This window comes from Mixophyes fleayi, chromosome 12 (genome assembly GCF_038048845.1).
Source record: "Mixophyes fleayi isolate aMixFle1 chromosome 12, aMixFle1.hap1, whole genome shotgun sequence".
NCBI classification, from domain to species: domain Eukaryota; kingdom Metazoa; phylum Chordata; class Amphibia; order Anura; family Limnodynastidae; genus Mixophyes; species Mixophyes fleayi.
In genome coordinates, this window is record NC_134413.1 from 53,896,796 (window position 1) to 53,918,901 (window position 22,106).

The window sequence follows — 22,106 nt, forward strand, 5'->3', positions numbered from 1 at the left end:
GTTGCCTATAGCAACCAATCAGATTCTAGCTGTCATTTTGTAGAAAGTACTAAATAGATGAAAGCTAGAATCTGATTGGTTGCTATAGGCAACATCCCCACTTTTTCAAACCTGCAGCTTAGTAAATCTAGCCCTAAGACATTTTTCTGCATATACACAATCAATATCGATTGTCTGTTCTCTTGTAGAATCCACTTGCTCAACAGCTGAAATAGAATCCAGGATAGAGGCTTTGCGGAAGGAAACGCAGCCACCTGCCCCATCTGTACAAGAAATGGAGGATCGGCTAGCCATATTGCAGGGGAAAATTCCATTATCCAGAACAAGCAAGCCGGTAGTAATGTTCTGTTAACAGAATTTAACGAATGGTTAAAAGAAAGAAGTGTGTGTCGTTTATCCCCAGATAATGAAATAACACATAACATAAAAAATATATATATATTTATAATATATATATATATATATATATATATATATATATATATATATATTTACTAAAATAAACACATAGATGACATCAACAATCTAAAATTTGCTTGAGTGATATAAGAATCTTAACAACGAATTCCTGATAAAACGGACATGGTCCAGAGACTAGTTGATTCTGGTCATCGAGGTGTAAACCAACTTGAATAGGTTTACACCTCTTCAGTGTGTTCTAGTCGGTGGTGTTAAATAATATGTTTGACTGTTCAGCCAGGGTGTAATCCAACCTTTTGAACAGACTACTATGAAAAGGAATGTAGAGAATGAAAATAGTTCCCACTTCTTTTAAATAGTTTTGATAATTTGGCAGCATTTTAAAATATGCAATTACCATCATTGGTAACAAGGCAGCATCTAATCGCCATCCTGCTCCTTACCTTCCGCTTACTGACTTTGGTAGCAATGCAACATCTAATTGGATGCTTCACTGTGTATACAGCAGCAGCCTTGGCAGACACATCCCAGCCAGTGGGGAGCAGTATGTATAATCTGGCATCTGAGAGGAGATTAAGGTAAGGTTAAAGGGAGGAGTGGTGTCTCACAATTAGAGCGCTATGATGTGTCCATTTGAACCCTGTGAAAATGCATTATTTGGCCATTTATTAAAATAGTCATAAAAATACCTTACCTCTAATGGAAAATAGACCCACAACCTCTGGCATTTTGCATTTGGTTTTTTTTCTCCAGTTTTCATGACTGTTCCAGTAGGTATATTTCCATACTCTGCAGTGTTTCGGTGAGATGCAGTATTATATACATTTTAATGAGGCAAAATTGTGTCTTCACCATGTGATGAGCTTTCAAAAAGATGTTGGGAAAGGCACTTGCGTTTTATTTGGGTTTTGTGCTCCTGTCGCACAAGCAACGTGCACAGTGAGGTGCATGTGGAGACAAAATATTGTTTTCTTTTCCCAAATACATATTGGAATTTTAGTAATTTATGTGATCTTCCACTTAATTTGCCATTATCAAGCAGGAGGAGTAATGTCTGCATTTCTGGATCTCGCCCTTTAAATTAGAAAGTTACCACTCAAATGGGTCACTACTGTCCCTTCTTCCACTAAAGCTGCTTTATAATCTTGTATATGTGTAACAAAAATGTGGTGATAGAGGATAACAGTGTAATATATACCCCGTGTTCCTGCAGACAAGCATTTTTGCAGATGTTGCTCAGTCCATAATGGTTGCGGTGCCTACATCTCACTGTCGTTTACGTAAGCATTGGTATAAATTGCAGATCAGTGCAAAATGCATAATATTCCGGCACCTAGCAGTGACTTGCAATTTATACTACCATGCTTCTTAAGAGCAGATGTCTGTACGTTTTTTTTTTGCAGAGCAACTTGTTGAGGTTGTGTTTCAATTAGAATGCAGCATAAAAAAAAACTTTTGTGGGTGAGCCTCTAGGATTTGTGTGCTCAATAAGTTAATTAATCATTGTGTGCTTGAAAAATAGAAGACTTCAAATAAGATGCAATATGCTAACAATACATTAGAACACAGTTTTTTGCTTTTTAATTGCTTATCAGTCTATCCTGTGTCTGCTTATTTTGGTTTCTCTCTGCTTTATAGTAACAGTCTGTCTTATTTCAGCTTTTTATTTCCTTTTCGGCAACAGTCAACCCTATTTTTTTGCTTTTATGTTGATGTTTTATCTATTCATTTGAATGTGAGGGGGTGGGGTGAGTAAAGCTACATACCCACTGGTTTATATATTTCAATGCATTGAAATGCAGCATATGAACGGAGATGGAACAAGTAGTATTCGTAAAACACTACTGCAAGAAAAGGAAAAAGTTGTAAATAAGTATGGACTCTCTTAGAATAGTAATTGTTCATGTGACATCCATTTACATGTATTCTGAATGCATGTAATAAAGCATATTTCAAACACCATTGTGTATGTATCCTAATGAGAAAAAAAAAATCAAATACAAAATGCTTGCATGTCCCGGGCCTAAATTCACTTTTTTCATTTTACAATATTTTAGATGCACCAACCACCAGATACTAGGACTGGGACACAAAAAGTTGATGACTTGCTAACTCAACTGACGGATGAAGTAGCCATAGATCATCATTGGGATCCAGATTCTCAACCACCAGGTAAAAAAAGATGTTTTGATATACAAAGATCATGCACTTTAAATGCTTATTAGGACTTAAGGCTAAGGCAGGTCAGTCTTGAGCTGGATAAAAACGGCATGGATTTGGCATCGATGGTGTGGTACAGTTTAGCTGCATTCAACTGCTTGTTGACCTTCGTGACTATTCCCTATGAGGATGTACACACAGAACACTAGTCCCATGATAATTGGGACTGGGGGTGTATGGTTGTTCTGTTAAATTGGTATAAAAAGAAAAGTATCATTGTCTTGCAGTTGTCCGTTCCATCATTCTGTGTGTACTTCTAGTCCTATTTCTAACCAGGTCTGAGCTAAGATGCTGAGCAGGCCTTAAAAGTGCTTTCTGTGCCCCAACATATTCCTTGCTTCTGCTGACTAATGACATTCATAGAGTGTATCCAGGGTAAATGGATAAATGCCAGCTTCCTTGGGCAGTTGCATGCTGGGCATAGAACATAAGTGACCCCACCATACAGTGTTGAAAATGCACCTTCTCATAAATAACCTGGTACCAGCCTACCAAATCCTGGAAGAGAGAAGTTTCAAAATAACAGGTAGACTTTAATGTTTTTTTCAGAAAAAGTGACTCATTTCAGACACACATACCTCTACTTCTACTGTGTACTATGTGCATCTTTGTAAGTAAATATTTGGAATCCTGATTTACTATAGATCTTAACAACATTATATTACGTGGTCTCCTACAAATTACTTTATCTGTCTCTAGAAGTCACTACTCAACCGATAAACAACCTGAGCAAAGCTGATGAAAGGGATAGCTGGATAGGTCTTAATATTGAATTGGATGCAGAGCAATTGGAGAAAGAGAAGGACAAGATCCTGAAAGAAGCTGCTGCGGAATTACGAGACGACAATACGAGGCAAGAGAAAATGTTGGAGATAGCAAAGAGACTTGCAACATTACAAGGCAAAGATCCAGAAAAAGGTATTGCATAATTAATATAACTCCAATGGTTAGTAGTATTTTGGTGCAATGCTATTAGATAGGCGAAGAAAGAAAGGTTTAGGTTTGTCCGAATGTTAAAGTATAGTGTTAAATGATTATAAATAAATGTTTATACATAAACTCATTGATTTTCTGCTGAGTAAAACCTCACCTAAAAATTCACTTTTCTGCCCCTCTACTTTAAAGAGTATTGAGAAGTTTGACTCCAAGGTCATATAAACACTTAGGGGCAGATTCAATTAGCCGCGTTGTTCTTTAGAACAACAACGGCTGCTCTTTATTACTGTTACTATGGTAATTTCTCCACCGATTTTTGTTCACAGCCCTATGACCCGCGAGAAAAAATTCAGCTCGGCTTTTCTGTTGAGAACAACGCAGAGAAATAAATCTGCCTCTTAGAATCTTGTAACGGGGAAGCACCAGCTCAGTCTCTTCACTTTGCATACCCATTTATTTAATGTACTGCAGCATATAAGAATAAGGATCAGGCTCTGCTGTATTCGCAATAACAATCTGCATTCCTTTGCCATGGCTCCCTGTCTGTTAATCAAGTGCACCTCTCAAAGGTGTCAAAAGTCTCTGGCATTGCAGATTGTCAAATAAAAAATCTTTATTGGTGCAATAAAAATATGCCAGTGGGTCTGTCCGATTTCTGACTGATTTTGAACTTTGCCAAAGGCTTATCTGGTTAACCCCATGGTCCATGACTTATACAGAACTCTTGAAGTCAAAATATTTTTAAAGAATTTGTACATATTTCTTAAAGTAACAAGACAAATTTTATAATTTGTAATTTAATTTTATAATTAATCTATATACCTGAAAATGACATGTATTTTTGTTTCTTTGTAAATTATATGTAGATGGTAAAGTAAACAGAAGCATCATTTTACTACCACAATTGTCAAATGCAAACAATTAATTTCAAACTTTTCAAACTATTACTTTTCATATTAACAATCCACCTTGGTTCAATATAGACAATGTTTAAGAGACTACTAAATAAATATATCTAAACATGTATATAAAGACGAATAGGAACCAAACATTGGAATTGAAAAACTACTAATTATATTGAGGATACACTGATTTATTTAATAAAATATTATATAATCTGCTTTTGAAAACCAACAAACCGAGTACTACATAACTGCTGTTAATCAAAAAAAGGGGGACAGTTCAAAAACCACAAATCCATCTACTATTCTGCTAGTCAAACTACATGGATAATATGGAAGATAAATAGAATTAAAGTATTCATTTACCAAAAAATGTTGTCCTGTTACATGACTTTTAAATGAGTTCTTTTGTATTACACCGATGCAGCACATCTTTGCAAATTTTTAGTTATAGCTTTTTTTTTTCTATTTTAAAAATTTTCCCCATGTTTGTCCAAATTTAGAAAGAACAGCTGGGAGCCATGCTTTGTTTAGGTGACCATTGATGTCCCCTCACTATATTCTTCTTTTTAGAATTAATTCATACCAATGAATTATTTAACTAATTATAGGGATTTATTAACTGTTCATATAGCTTTTCTCTTCATTACCACATGGTTGTTGGGGTAGTTTTCTGTTTTTTTGTTTTTTTTTTAACGTCCCATTATTTTATGTTTCACCTCAAGTGTAGCAGTGGTAATGGCATTCACGATGCTGTAAACACAGACAGTGTTTGCAGCTACATAATAATTACGAAATTGAACTCAGCGACATGTAAAAAATACCTACTTGTAAACAGACACAGCCCACTTCCGATGTCACGAAACCGCGACTTGAACATTTTAGTTTTTAAGGCAACAACTCACGGACCCATGTAAATACTACCTTTACGTTGGGGGTTAGGGCTAGGCTGCGGGTTAGGGCTAGGGTTAGGTTTCATCAAATGGGTCCATGCGTTGCCGCTTTAAAAACAGTCTCCAAGTCACGATTGCAAGTTACGTCATTTTGAAGTGTCGCCCTTTTATGACATTGCATTTGGCCTGGGTCTGTTTACAGGTAAGTAGGTATTTTTGACATGTCATTGTGTTACCATTATCCTCAACCAAACTTGTTAATTATATGTGTAAATGAAGGACAAAAAGTATGTGCTACCTCCATGAAATACATTTAAAAATCCTGTTTTAGGACAACAACTTATTTTAATTGCAACTCCAGCAAAGTGATTTATATTTTATGTTGTCAAAGTGGAAAACAATATGTGGGACAAACTGCATGCTGTTTAAAAGATTGAATTACATCTAGGGCACCCCAGGAGGGGGATGAGAATCATTCGGTGTCACAACATTTTAGAAGTATTTTAGGTTGAAAGCCTGTGGCATTAAAATGTTATAGCAATTGTAAAACCCCTCCTAACTATTGAAGGGGACCTACACAAGCTTTTGTCAAAAAGGGAAGTATTTTTGATTTTCAACATCCCTATCCCTAGCAGAATACCACAAGGGTGTTAGGTCATTAAGAAATCTTGTTATACAATAGAAGAGAGAGTGCACACATGCAGGCATGTATCAACTCAAGGCTGTATGTTTCTGAAAACTCTGTTTCACACAAACATTGTCAGCAGTATACACATTATGTAATTAAGCACTTTATCTGAGCCAGATACTTTGTTAGGAGGGGTGGCTACTAGCTCAGAATACAAGTTTCTATAGGGTAACACAAATTAACATAGGTGTGTACAAGTAACAACATAGAATTACAAGGCAGTTTTGTTTTTACATACAGTTAACACCAAATGTATAGCAAACCTTGTTACTACACACAGTTTATATGATACTTTGCAAGTATAGATGAATAAATAATCTATGGATCTCCCAGCTTCATACAGTTAAATCAATTTCTGTTTAATTAATGGAAGTTACATTTTCACCCTAAGCAATAATATTTTATATATATATATATATATATATATATATATATATATATTATATATATATATATATATATAATCTCATTCAGTTGATAAACTTTATTTTAAAACATATACAACAATTATATCCTATAAACCAAATGAACCCTTAATTGCCAGATTAATTGGCTGTGGAAGTCAAACCAGTGTATGCTTCAGGATATTTCATCAAAATAAGGTTTTTAAAAGGTAGACCATCAATAAATAGTTCAAAGTATCTTCCTGCTTGAGAGACACCAATTGGATACTTTATGTAATATGTACAAGTGATTTGTTTGACAAGATATCAGTAGCTGATGGGGAGTGCTGGTCCTGTAATGCCATTTGGAGGCTCCAGGTATCTCTTGGAAAGTAAGCTCTCAGTTTAAAAACACATGAATTTGACCCAGTATATAGGGACTTTAATTGTTTAGAGTTAGGACCACTCTATTAGCATAAGCACCTTGAAGTGGCGCTGGCTTATCATGCATTTGCAAATATGTGTAACTTAAGCTAGGTACACATTACATAGTTTTCGTCCAATAATCGGCTCAATCAGCCGACATACGACCGCTCGTTCAAAAGTCGGGTCAGTGTGTGTAGTGACACGATGGTCAAAAGTCTGCCCAAATGGACGATTGTCGCCTCATTTGGTTGGTCGTACCGTTTAATATTTTCGTTCCAATCTCGTTTCCATTGTGTAGTGTGTATGAACTTCCGACCGATGTGTACGAAATTGCAATCATTGCTCACGACAACATGGCTGTAAAAAGTTGCTAAAGGGAAGTCCGCTCTTCCCTTTATCTTCTAAAACAAGACTAGTGTGTATGCAGTCCATGGACCGAGCGATCGGACCATCGATCGCATGTAAAATCGATCGGCATAAAAAGTTGGTGGAAAATTCTGTTGTGTGTACCCAGCTTGAGAATTCAGCATTTCTCTTTCATCCAGTCCGGGGGACACTGCTTACCATGGGTTGTGGAGGGGAGCTTGGGATTTGGCACCTAACTAGTTAACTTTAGTACTGCCTACAGACCCCTCCCCTCTACAATCCCCCCGCCTCTTCCTCCCCAGTTTTTTTTTAGGTGCTCGCGGAGTTGGGCAGTATTTTTTAGTACCTAGTGTAATTTCAAACTTTTATTTCATTTATTTACTTTTGTAAACATTTTTTTACAGGTGGCAGCGCTGGTGTGTGTTCTGCTATAGAGAACACACACAGCAGAACAGCGGCAGGCACTCCCCTGATCAGATTAGAGCCAACGGCTCTCACTGACAGGGACAGAGGGAATGGGTGCCTGAATTAGGAGTGACAAGCGGTCTCACCGGACCGCTGTCACTCCTGGAGCCTCCCCGATAACCGGCGCTGCCACTGCAGGCAAAGAGCGCCGGTTATCGGATATCTGTTATAGCGGCGGCCATCTTGGATCCGGACATAGCGCTATTAAGGAGGAGAGGAGAAGGGGGCTATACCAGGATCCCCCCTCATGCATAGGAGGGGGCATCTGGTATCATCCGCTGCGGAGACCTCCCCTGGAGGTCTCCTACTCTGCCACATTAACCCCGTTTTTTTTTACTGGATTTTGAGCTGCACGGACAGCATTACTGAAGGGGGGGAGCTATGACATAGAGCTCCCCCCTCCTTCCACAGAGAGATGGTCTGTCACAGACTTCTGGCGCCAAGGAGAAGCCCGGGAAGAGAGAACAGAGCTGAGGGAGCAGGCACCAGGATACTGCTGTTGGACTTCTCCCCTGTTTGGCCTATGGGCTAAGTATCTGATTTACTTAAACACGTACTCTGTATTGCTGTGTAAAAAAGTGGGCTAGTAGGGGTTATTGTATAGTTCTCCTACTTGCTTAAGTATTATTTGTGTTTAAGATAATTACAAGTACAACTTTTATATCCAGATTAGTTGATTACTTGTTGTTACACTATTCTCTCCACACATTTATATCTCTCTCTATACTCGGCTAAAATTTTACAATTTAAGTCTGTGTGTTTGGTGTGCCTTCCTTTATTAAAAATGTCAGATAAGGGAAATGGCCCTATTGCAAAATATTTTACATGTTCTAAATATAATGTAAAATTACCATGTGGGCAGAAGGACCCGTTGGCGCTCTGCTCTGTCTGCGAGGCAGGGGTCCTCCCTGCGCAAACCCAGCATGTTTCAGCCCCACTGACGGAGGAACCGGCCTGGGTGACCTCCCTGACACAGTCGGTTTCCTCTTTAGTACAATGGTTTTTCAATCTAATCAATTGCAATCTACTGTGGCTACTTCGGTGGCTAATAATTCTAGTACTCAGTTGGGCCTCCCTGTTACCACAGGTTCTATTGGAACGTCTATACCAGGACCTTCCTCTTCTCTTACAGACTTAGCCCCTCTTCCCACAGAACCGGCATGGTCTACAGCATTTATAAAGGGTTTGGATAAACTAAACCAGTTACTTGAATCCCCAAACATTCCGCCTGCTGAAAGAAGGAGGCCTAGATCTGATAATACCCTTATGGTCCGTTCAGACTCTGAGGAGTTTTCAGAGGAAGAGGGGGTAATTATTTCTGATCCTGACCAGGTTCAACCTTTGGGACAGGAAGAAAGCTCTAAAAGCCAATTTATTAATGATTTGGTTTTAGCAGTGAGACAGGCGTTGGACCTCCCAGAACCGGAGGATACTACTCCTAGAGACGGAAGTCTCTTTAAGAAAGCCAAAAGAAATGCTATCCGTTTTCCCCCTTCCGTGGAACTTAAGGATATTTCAGAAGGAGCCTGGAAACCGCCTGATAAGAGGTTCTCTGTTCCCAAAAGGTTCTCTTCCCTGTACCCATTGCAGGAGGAAGATGTCGTTCGCTGGGAGAGTATTCCAAAAGTGGATATTCCAATAACCCAATTGGCCAAGCACACTTTACTCCCAGCTCCAGGTTCTGCATCTCTGCAGGATGTCAATGACCGCAGAGTGGAATCCCAGCTGAAATCTATATTTACGGCTGCGGGTTCTTTCTTTAGGCCCACATTTGCTTCGGCTTGGGTGGCTAGAGCCATGGAAGCATGGGCAGACCAGCTGGCAGAGGCCTTGCAGGACTCTGAGTTATTTCCCCTGGCTTAGCATTTGTAAGAGGCATCGTGGTACCTTTATGAGGCGGACCAGAACACAGCGGCTGAATCCTCTTCTATTCAGGCTGCATCTATTTCAGCAAGAAGAATGTTATGGCTGAAATACTGGGAAGGAGATGCGGAATCAAAAAAGTCTGTGGAAACCATTCCTTTTTCTGCAATAGGTTTGTTCGGTCCGGAATTGGATACCATGATCTCCAAGGCAACGGGGGGCAAAAGTACTTCTTTCCGGTATTCGCTAGCAGGAGCCGAAACCCTCGGGTCAGGTCCTTTCGTCAGCCTTTTCGGGGGACCTCCTTGCCTAGAGGACAGTCCTTTAGAGGCAGACACAACAAAAAGGGTTCACAGGTTCTGCGCAAGGGCAAGAGACCCCTTAGCGGTGGCAGTGGACGTCATGACGATGTCATGGGAGTTCAGGTTGGGATACCTGTTTCCTCCGATCCCTATGCTTTTTTGCGTACTCAGACGAGTAAGGCAGGGAGGTCTGCCAGTAATTCTAATAGCTCCCTCATGGCCGCGCCGAGTCTGGTACGTGAACATAATCTCTATGGTGGAAGGACAGGGTTCCGTCTTCCGTCTCGAGACGACCTTCTTCTGCAGGGTCCCTTCCGTTACCAGAATTTACCCCAGCCCAGTTTAACGGCATGGCTGTTTAAGCTAGCCTCTGGAGGGCTAGAGGTTTTTTTCCTCCAGCGTGGCGAACACTATGATGCGAGCCAGAAAGCCGGTCTCAGCTCGCACCTATCTCCGGATTTGGAAGGCCTATATCAGATGGTGCGAAAATAGGACGTCACATGTCCTCCTTTCGTCTTCCATGTTTATTGGCTTTTCTTCAAGATGGCCTGGAAGCAGGCCTTTGTTTAGGTTCCCTAGAAGTTCAGGTATCGGCACTTTCAGTCTTTTTTTCACCTGAAATTAGCGGATTTGCCAGATATTAGGACTTTCCTTCAAGGAGTCTTGCATATTCAGTCTCCTTATGTTCCGCCTACAGCACCGTGGGATCTCAACCTGGTGCTGGACATGCTTAAAGGGCCTCCCTTTGAGCCATTATTTGTGGCAGATTGAAGTGGTTAACCTGGAAGGTCCTCCTTCTTTTGATTATTGCATCTGCGCGTAGGGTTTCAGAATTAGGAGCTCTATCTTGCCGGGAACCATATCTGTTTTTTTCTCAAAGGACAGAGCCGTTGAGAACCCTCCCTTCCTTCGTTCCTAGAGAGTTTCGGCTTTCCATCTGAAACAGGAAATTGTAATTCCGGTCTTTTCTCCAACTTCCCATTCGGATTTAGAGTCAATGGAAAAGTTAGATGTGGTTAGGGCTCTCCGCGTTTATGTCAAGGAACTTCTCTAATGAGGCGTACTGTTTCCTTGTTTGTTCTTTATGATGCTAATAAGAGAGGCTAGCCAGCCTCAAAACAGTCCATTGCAAAATGGATTACGGCTACCATTAGGCAAGCTTATATAAGGCTAACTGTCCGGTGCCAGAGAGACTTGCGGCCCAATCTACTAGATCGGTAGGGGGGTCTTTGGCAGCGAGATATGGGGCTTCTGCAGACTAGCTTTGCAGGGCAGCCACCTGGTCCTCTGTCCACACCTTTACAAAGGTTTTCCAGTTTAATATATTTGCTTCCGCGGATGCAAATTTCGCTCGTAATGCTTTACGAGCGGGGCTTTCAGAATAGTCCCACCCTTAGGGAGCTGCTTTAGAACGTCCCCATGGTAAGCAGTGTCCCCCAGACTGGATAAAAGAGAAAAGAGGATTTATGTAGTTACGTTAAATCCGTTTCTCTGATTCCGTCTGGGGGACACTGTGATCCCTCCCTTCTGCCTTTCCTTTATTTGCTCTTGGTTGATTGACCTATCTCCTTGGGGCTTTTTAAATAACTGAGGAGGAAGAGGCGGGGGGATTGTAGAGGGGAGGGGTCTGTAGGCAGTACTAAAGTTAATTAGTTAGGTGCCAACTCCCAAGCTCCCCTCCACAACCCATGGTAAGCAGTGTCCCCCAGACGGAATCAGAGAAACGGATTTCACGTAAGTACATAAATCCTCTTTTTTATGTACATGTAGAATATCGGCTCTTCTACTAGTTCACAGCAGTATCCTGGAGGATTTTTCTTTCTTTCTTTCTTTTTTTTTTTTTTTTTCCTTTCTGGTTAACCCCACGATTTCATGCATTGCCTGTGAACCTATAAATTCATCTGAGTAACTTCCATTCCTGTAAAATATATATTGGAATGTCAGAGCAGCTCTCTGCAAGGAGCTCATTCAATCTCTGACATAGCATCAGAATTATTTTTTTTAATTTTATAATTATATTCTATAAAAGTTCCCTCACACTATAAAAAGTGCAAGTGGACTAATATTCTATCTGTGAACAGACCAATTAATACAAATATATAAATACATTTTGTACTTGTCATTGTAAGAATTCTGTATTTTAATACTGTCCCTTTTAAGAATTTTGTATAGGAGTCATGAACCTTTTTATGACTTTAACCAGACAAGCCTCTGACTAAGCTCCACACCTTCTCGGAGCAAAACTAGTAGGCACATGGGCGACTCACTGGCACATTTTTACTACACCAATAAAAAAAATTTGGGAGGATAAACTGACTGAGTTTCCATGGAGACTTTTGCATCCAACGCTAGTGCGGCCTCTCTATCTTTGTGTTCACATACACACAGATTATTAGATTCTCATACACATGAATATCTGACCGTGCTTTGATGTTTCTTAGCAGCTATGTTGTAAACTGACAAAAATATAATTGAAAGTCAAGGTGAGGCTGGACATTGCATTCTAATTCTGTACTTCAAATATGAATTATTATTTTTTTTTCTGTTTTTGGATGGTGGGTAGGGATGATTTGCCTTTTAAATAAAGCAAGAATAGTATTTTGCACTGCTGCTCATTGTTTAATAATGCAAAACTCTATGTACCCTCTCACTATTGACAGTAACTATGGACAACTGTAAACTGTATGAAAGTGATGAAGAAACCGAGGAAGAAGCTGTACAGAGAATTCTAAAGCAGGTTAGAGCTTGAGTATATTTGCCATATAGATTTGTGAAGCTTAGGCCTAAGGTAGTTTGCTAGGGAGAGTGGAAAGCCTTCTCTCCCCAGCCACTAGAATGATTTCTTCCACTGCAAGAGGGTGCTGACTGAAGACTGCCCAGCAGTGCACAATGTTACAAGTAAGTAAAGCTGACAACTTCTAATTTGACGTAAGGCTTGCACCCTTATATAACCTCATATAACATTGTGTGTGACCATGTGCTCTTTCAAGAATACTCTGATTTGGACTAATGCTGAGTATTGGCAGTATTTCCTGACTGTGAATAGCATACATGCTGTACTAATAATAAGCATTTTACTGATACTTACGACCATCTTATTGGGCTTTAATGCTAATGACCATCTTATTGAGCACTAATAGGAATCTTACTGGGAAATAATACTACTAATTAACAGTTTACTGAGATTACCACTAATGGGCACATACTTTACTTTGAAATTAACAATATTGATAATCTTCATACTCTGCATTGCTGGAAAGAATAACCTAATCACTACTTACTGGATATTATTACTAATGAGCATTTTATGGGCCATTCATTTTACTATTGGGCATTTTACTGGGCTCTTTGCTACTAATTGGCATCTTATTGGGCATTTATTGTTTGTTTTACTGTGTATTAGCACTGCCATATTAAGTCTTGCTGGGCCTTTTCTCTGGCGCATTACATTTTGGGGAATTATTAGAGGCATGTTAGATCCAAAGGATTTAGATGTCGGTTGTTTTATATGAATCTGTTCTGTCTGTAAGAAGAAAATAATAATACAATAACAAACAATACATTCTATTTATTTACACAATTTTGATACTGTTTTATTAATCATATAGATGTCCTACCACGGGGAGTAATGTTGGAGTTGTCTGAAGAGTGTATCATAAGTGGAGTTACCATGTATAATTTTAAATGTTGGTTCCTTCAGAATTTTAGTATACAGTATATCTCATGTCCTGCTGCTCAGCTACCACCACAAGCCTACAGCGCTTGCATTGATTTATACTCTAAATAGACCAATAGTCCATTCTACAAATATTCACAGCTCTCTGAAGAAGTTGTTCTAGATGAAGCGAGTGGATATAATATTCTTCCAGAGCAGAGCAGAACTGTGGATAACAGCAGAGGAAAGGAAACTGGAAATAAACTACCCCCAACACAAATGGTATGAGAAGAAATTGTCTATATATGTTTTTTGTAGTAGTAGTAATAATAATAATAATTAATAAAAAAAAGAAACGGTTATTGAGTGAGTTATTGTGGTTGTTTCATTCCAGGGTTCTTCCACCTGTAAAATTCATTAGTTCATATGTACTGAATGGGGGGAAAAGGGGATGAGTGCCCATGCTGGAATACTCCTAACTCTAGCTCCCCAACCACCGGGCTTAAAAGTAGCTTACAGCAGACAACTATAGCTAACATTGCCTTAAAAAGCAAGCTTGAGTTAAGAGGAGAATTAGACATGGGGCATAAGAAGAATAGCTCAATCAAGCCCAGATTCTTTCCCAGCAATTGAACAGAGGCCTTCTCAGCCACAAGATGGCAGTGGAGTAGACTCATTTGCTATGTAAAACCTACTGATTGCTGCCACAAATACTGCTGATCAGGAACCATAAGCTACTTCTCCTCCAGGCCAGCAGAGAACTATGGAGAGTCCACACAAGCACTGGGCATGACTGCAACATTATCCCAGTAAGTTGGGATAATGGCGTTTACACATTACCCGTGAGCTTTCTGTGACATGAGTAAAAGCGGCCTGTCACGGAAGACAAGATGAAACCTTCATACATGTGGACATTACTTTGGCTGTTTCCACTTTTTAAGCTGAGAGATCCCATTTAAATGATTGAACATCACATTTGACGACCGAATTTGCGGAACTTATGACCATAAATGGTTGATGCCAATAATGGCATAGAAGAAGAATTTGCTTTTGGAATAGTCTAAGTAACGGACAAAGGACAGGTCTTGCAGAAATTTCTAGTTAAAGGGTATTCTGGGGTATATCACCCAGGATCAGTTAGTAGACTTTTTTACTCACCTATTTCTGGGCTTGGCTCCAAAAGCTGCTTAGCAAAGGTCTTTTAGTGGCTTAGTGGTTAGCACTTCGGCTTCGCAGCACTGGGGTCATGAGCTCAATTCCCAACCATGGTCTTATATGTGTTGTGTTTGTATGTTTCTCCCCGTGTTTGCATGGGTTTACTCTGGGTGCTCATGTTTACACTCCAAAGACATACTAGTAGGTTAATTCTGCTGTCAAATTGACGTGTGTGTGTGTGTGCGCGCGCTCCAATGGGGCAGCGATTGATGGGAATTGGGTTCTCTCTATAGTGGTGCTATAGAAATAGCTGATAATGATGATATAGTTCACATATGCAAAAGTATTTTTTTTTTTTTTTTTTTTTTTACACCAAGGAATATCTTTGTAGGAATTCACTTTTGCCACTTTAAAAGACAGCTTATGAATGCACTGAGAAAATTTGAATCACCTCTAAACATATTTTAAGCATACAGCTATTTGTTGACCTCTCAGCGCAACTCTAGGTGGACAATTTGGTTCAGCTAACAGAATCCTTAAGGAGAATGCCATACAAATTGATAGGCTTTTTGTGTGAATTTAACTGTGTAAAAAAAAAATGTTAAGACTCTACAAACCCTGTGTTCTAGGTTGCAATAGCACTTACAAATTGGGTCATAGGGCCTAACTCCATGAGAGCCGTGCCCTGCATGAATCAGGATATGTTTGTCTTTCTCTGTGCGCTGCTGTCTCTCCCTGTTTGGGGGTGTAGGAGGGTTGGTACATGTGGCCGGAGAGCGCAGACACCAGCATCTAAGTGTCATACCAGTGTGTGTGTGCTGTAATTCTGGAGTGCAAAATTGAATCAATCTCCGATCGTTTCCTTATCATGAGTGCTCGGGCTCTGTGGTGGCATGGAAGTTCGAAGATACATATTCTGTTCTGCTCTTAGTAAATGTGGAGGGACTGCTAGGTAGTGAATGAGGGAGAGGGGTTACTTATCAAGGAGCAGAAAGTTAATGATAGGGTGACAGACTATTGATGTAGAGGAAATGTAAATTGTTGCATGGGTTAATGATGGCAGATTTGGGTTAATGATGTAGGGAGGAGGAGTTAATAATGACTTAATAATGAGTCATTTGTTAATGGGCTATTACTGTGATTATAATGATAAAGGGGAGATGATTATGGGGACAGAATGGTAGTAGTGATGAAGTGAAAATGTTGATGGGGATTTTTCGAGAGAAGGAGGATGATGGTACGGCAGTGGGATGCAGAAGAGGATTGAGTGGGCAGTGATGATGCTGAGATGGAGACTGGATGGATTTGAGTCGGAAGGAGCATAGAAAATGGACTTTTGGGGTGGATGGGTAATTGGAGGGAGATGAAAAAGAGCATGGAGGTGGGGATAACCAAAGGTTTTGATGTGCACTGAATAAGATGTATTGTCTGTAAGAGCTTTGTGTAAAGGTGATGGAGGCTATGGGTATGGTCTGCTATTTATTATCTTATACCTTATAAAAAATGTTTAACGAAATTGCCTGGCTCCTCAATTTTGAGGATGGTTGGCTGGCTTTAAAAAAACTTATTGAGTCCTGGTGTTAACAATGTTGTTAGTATCCCAGTAAAAGTTATGTAATCCTCAAGTAGATGCAAATGAATGCTAGACACCACAGTCTGACCGTAAATCTGTTACTTGAAGGACAGAAGCGACTGTTTCGTGCTACAGCCATTTCTCCTAGGTTCATATGGCAGACGTTAGAGAGTATATCTCCCACATTCAGTTCAGATAGGAGCTGAAACTTTCACTTGAGTTGCTGGCTCCTCCAATTTCAGCTATAGTAGTTGTTGTTGTACCATTATTTTACAAATTTACTTCCTATTTACAGTGTTGTAATTGCATCTGTTATTTTGCACCTTATATCGCCAGATTGTCCTACTATGGTAAATAAATGTTTTTCACAAATACATTACATCTGCTCCCGCAAGCAAATACGGAGTCCTGTTCTCTATAAAATACACCTTCACTTTCTCCCACACTGATGGGAGAAAGGTGGAATTAGATGAGTTTGACAGGTTCATTATTTTAGTTTGTACCACAAAGAATGCGGCTTATTTAATTATACACCAAACTGTAATCTGTAATTAGTGCACCTTGCTTAATCATTTAAGAAAATCCACCATATAAAGCAGGGCTCATTAATTATATGATTACAATCAAATCATTTGCTTCTTCAAATATAGCATATGAAAGAAGTAACATAAATCCCCTGATTTTTTTTATGCTTTCATACATAGAGAAATCTTAGATGATGTCTGGAGATCTCGCATCCAGGTGAAGTGGATTTGTTTATACTGTGTGTATACTAGAATTGACTTTTCCTTGGTAGATAAGTATTTACTTCTGCACGTGGTTGGATTATACTCCAGTCTGTAAGAAAGATTTTGTGCCCTCCTTCTTTGTGGAGTCTCAATAATTACATATTAAGTCATCTTAAGTATGTCTCATCCCATAAAACTAGTTTGACAGAATTGTTTACAATTAATTACGCTTGTAATCAGTGGTTCAATATCTTTACTAAACAAAGTCCCCTTACTCTTATGATCAATTTAAGCCATACAGGAGAATAAACCAAGGTGTACTTTAGGGTAAAAACTGAAGACTTATCTTATTAAAATGGGGTAGTAAATAATGTGGTAGAAGGTTGGATTTAGATGAGAACTTCAAACCTTTGCACTGTGCCCCTATGGAGATATTTCTACCTCTTCACTCACCTATGGCCATTTCTAGGTTTTGGAGACCTTTCTTGAATGGGTAGTATAGACGAGCACCTTGATTAGCAGACCATGCAAAACCGATACATTTTGAAATATGCACTCATTGCTCTTCCTTAATGACCTTTTCTAGGTCTTAATGAGGTAGATGAGGGTGGCCATAGGTCATCCTCATAAACCTTTGTGCTGTCTGGGACACTTGGGAAGAACCAGAAAGCTCTTGTATATATACTTAGATCTTGTATATAGTCTATCTAATCTATCCTAACTTTTTTGATAAATGTTGGAGACCGTGCAGGGAAGTGAGAATATTCTACATATGTGGTGAAAAGTGCTGTCAATTGAAGGGGTTTTGGAATCTAGTTGTGTTTTATTTTTGTTTTTGTTTTTTTGTTTTTTAATTTCTTAAAGACTAGCTGTAGCTAGACATGGGAACATAGCCATCATTCCAAACTTGTCTGAGGTTGTTTAAATTAAGGAGTTTATGAATATGATGGCGATATCCACAAATAACTGGTTTATGTATACTGGTAGAAGTAATGGTTTAAGAGTAAGAACTGAAATATATAAATATATGTACACAGCCATGTAACCAGAAAGTCCTATATATATATATATATATATATATATATATATATATATATATATATATATATATATATATATATATATATATATATATATATATATATATATATATATATATATATATATATATATATATATATATATATATATATGTCTCATGTATATGTGTGTGTATATATGTATATATATATATATATATATATATATATATATATATATATATATATATATATATATATATATGAGACATATGTGTGTGTATGTATATATATATATATATATATATATATATATATATATATATATATATATATATATATATATATATATATATACACATATACATGAGACATATATATATATATATATATATATGTGTATATATATATATATATATATATATATATATATATATATATATATACACACATATGTCTCATATTCATACATATATATATATATATATATATATATATATATATATATATATATACACATATACATGAGACATATATATATATATATATATATATATATATATATATATATATATATATATATATATATATATGTGTATATGTATATATATATATATATATATATATATATACCTACATATGTCTCATATATATATATATATATATATATATATATATATATATATATATATATATATATATATATATATATATATATAATATATCTCACACACACACACAATTGGTGGTCTTTCTCATCGTATTTATTCATTATGAGAAATGCTCTTCCAATAGCATGGGTTGTTACGTCTCTTGTATTTTAATTCTGAACTCACTATTGGCATTGTACATATGTACTTTTTTTTATCCTTTTATTTTTTTTTTTTTCCAACCATATACTTGCTTTACATATATTGTAAAATGTTGAATTCCCCCACTTAGTTTTTATTTATTTGTCCACTGAGTGCCTCAGGAACGGTCATTGGACTTCCACGTCACGGAATTCTCTTTGCACCCCAAGCGATGTTGATGTGCCATAGTACTCTGAAATGTGCACAGCCGAACATTGCAGTGATGCCCGGCGGCACATCGCACACAACGGAAATCCCCCCCCCCCCCCAATGTTAAAAAAAAAAGGAGCAAGTCTCCTATTTATTATGTAGCGCGCTGTACAAAGTAAAAATAAACTTGCTGACTTTTTTGTAAAGATACAGGCACACTAATGCAGTCATGCTTTACAGAAGCCCATTAGTTAACCTGTCCACTGGTTTGTGTTCAATTTTTAATAAAATTAATAAATGAAAAATTATTTTTATTATTGGGTTGTATCATTACATTCTTCATGCTCTATCTGAGATTTGTTGATCGTTCTTTTTGTTTGTAAAGTCCGCTAAGGTAGATATATTTTTAACAGACTTTTACTAAACCCTATACTGGTTGTGTAATAGATTTGTTACATAACTGTGCTGCATGTGGCTGTCCGAAGCATTTATGTGAATCTCAATTGTGATATATAATACTAGAAGATAATAATATTTTTTAGCATAAAGAAAAATGTAGGATTAGGTGTCACTCATGGTTTTTCTAGCTGTTCTTACTTTAAGAAATACTGCTTCTTGTATATTCAATTATATTATTCAGCCTGAGACTTTTGGCACAAGTTCTATTGTTTATTGTATTCTGGTTGTGTATGTACAGTTAATTCTATGTCATACTATTCATGTGTAAGGCCACAGCTCAGATTCAACCAGCTAGAGGCACATCTGTAAAACCCAAACAGCCAGACAGCGATGAGGAAGAACTGCCCTGGTGCTGTATCTGTAATGAGGACGCTGTCTTGCGATGTCATGACTGCGATGATGATCTCTACTGCAAGAGATGCTTCAGGTAATAGCTCTACATTCCAAATTCATAAAAGGCTGTTAATGGTTAATAAAAAGTATAAATACACATCACTTTCAGACTTTTATTACAATTCATTGCTTTGTTAGTCTACCTCAACCCACTTGCTCCTCCAGCAGAGTGAGTCAATCAAGAATTCATTTAGCATCTGTAAGTCTTATGTTATTATTATCATTATTACTATTATTGTTATTTATTTGCTAAATCTTAATTAATAAATGCTGCTGTTATTCCTTAATCAGACTTCTACAATACATTACTTTTTTTGTTTCAATTTCAGGGAAGGGCATGATGAATTTGACCGGAAGGAGCATCGGACATCTCAGTATCGCCCTTCCAGAAAGAAGAAAGGATCTAAATAAAAAGTTATAGCTCTTGATCTTATTAGAACTGTTGTCAATTTATTACAAGCAACGCCTATTACTTCATACATACACAACTTGGTTCTGTTATTAATTTGCAGAGTCAGAGGCACCTATTCATATTTACCACACTCTTCAGTGTAACTGTTCTTAAAAATAGCTGGCACACATGGGTTTTTACATGCTCAGATGCAGAAAATCATGTATATAAGCATATGTGATGGGTTTTACAATCCCTATTGTCTAAGTTTTGCATGGGGAAATGTCCATTGAAAGGCCATTGATGACTTGTGTTGTTCTAGACTCTTGTTTATTAAAACTCCCGTCCATGATTCCTGCACTATTTTCAATGCCACTGTTTAGGACTGTAACATATAACTCTGAATTTTCATCTATGTATTACTTATTAACAAGTACCTTGTGTGCTATAATTATTTATGAGTAACGAGTAACATTGGACTTGGACGATTTATATAACTGAATGTCTGCTATCACCACCCAATTTTATTTATCCAACATAACATGAATTGAGATGTGTGTATAAGGAGAGTGCAATAAAACTTATATGGAACAATAAGTCTCATTTTTGTGTTGTCACATCAGAGTACATTATTAGTAATACTCTTCACCGATAAGATGAGCTCCTGCGTTTTACACAACACTATAATATCAACACAAACTTCTATTTATTTAGCGTCTCATGCCAAATTGATCATTATAAATGTAAATAATAGGATACATGTATCTCTTATTAGACATTTATAGATGTCCACTAAATATGGCAGTCTCCTCATCCTGTGGATCCTGGCTATTAATAACAGTTACCGAGTATTTCACTGCTCAGTTCCCTACTTAGGTCAGATCGCTCATCCAAGGCAGCACTAATAGATTCATGTAATATGGATATATTAGCAACTGCCCTGTACATTACAAGTGATCCATTTTGTAGTATTCCAGGTTTAATGTTGGCAAGAGGGGGTCATCTAGTGTCTCCCCAGCTTTAGTGTTTCTGGCACTAACTGTGGTCATATGTGTAATATACAAACACTTAGCATCCCTAAGAATGATATTTGTTCTAATATGATACTAAGGGACAACCTTTTCTGTTCTAATAATAATAATTTCACTCACATAGTGTAAAAATGTATGTGAAGTTTGCATTACAAAAATGCAAAAAAAGTGTATAAACTACGAAGCAGTTAATGTCCTTTTGTAAAATTTGTGCTATTTGTTTGGATTTGCTCTTAGCATGAAACACATAAAAAGTTCTCTTATGCTCTTATTAGATGAACATCTAATATATAATATTTACACACACACACACACACACACACACACACACACTGTATGTGTGTGTATTTTTGTGTCTTTTTGAATAATTAAAAGACACACATAATTAAGACAAAGGGGATTTCAATTCGCCAGAATTTGTGCGGCGTTAAAACTACTACCATTATTACGGTAGTTTTAAGCTGGCTTTCTGCAAAAAGCCGGTGTTGAAACTACTGTAATAACGGTAATAAAACGCATTATTACTGTAATAACTGTAATAATGTGCAGGCCGCGTTACTTTTACCCGTAACGCTGCCAATTGAATTCACCCCACAGCCTTTATTTTATCCAGAAACAACACTGCTACAGTTTATATACAGTTTTTAAAATAACTAATGGAGTATAATATCCCTAAAATTTACTGAGACTCTGAAGTTATAGTGCTAATGATATCCTCTTGTGGTTTTATTGCCTGTTGAGACATATCTGTGTCACTGCATACAGTTTTCCCACAGACCTGTTTGACAAGTTACACCTATTAGTCAGTTTCAAGTCTGCTATTCTGTAAAGGCTGAG

At 37.7% G+C, this 22,106-nt stretch overlaps 1 protein-coding gene across 2 annotated transcripts in view; it reads left to right on the forward strand.

Moving 5' to 3' along the window:
• ZFYVE19 (zinc finger FYVE-type containing 19) overlaps positions 1-20,829 on the forward strand; it is a 44,798-nt gene extending 23,969 nt beyond the window's left edge. For both annotated transcript variants that reach the window (XM_075193465.1, XM_075193466.1), the window contains 7 exons: positions 189-334; positions 2,478-2,592; positions 3,340-3,558; positions 12,525-12,601; positions 13,682-13,801; positions 19,724-19,881; positions 20,177-20,829. In XM_075193465.1, coding sequence (XP_075049566.1) covers positions 189-334; positions 2,478-2,592; positions 3,340-3,558; positions 12,525-12,601; positions 13,682-13,801; positions 19,724-19,881; positions 20,177-20,258 — 917 coding nt within the window. In that variant the 3' untranslated portion in view covers positions 20,259-20,829. The remainder of the gene's footprint in view (positions 1-188; positions 335-2,477; positions 2,593-3,339; positions 3,559-12,524; positions 12,602-13,681; positions 13,802-19,723; positions 19,882-20,176) is intronic.
• The last annotated feature ends 1,277 nt before the right edge of the window (positions 20,830-22,106 follow it).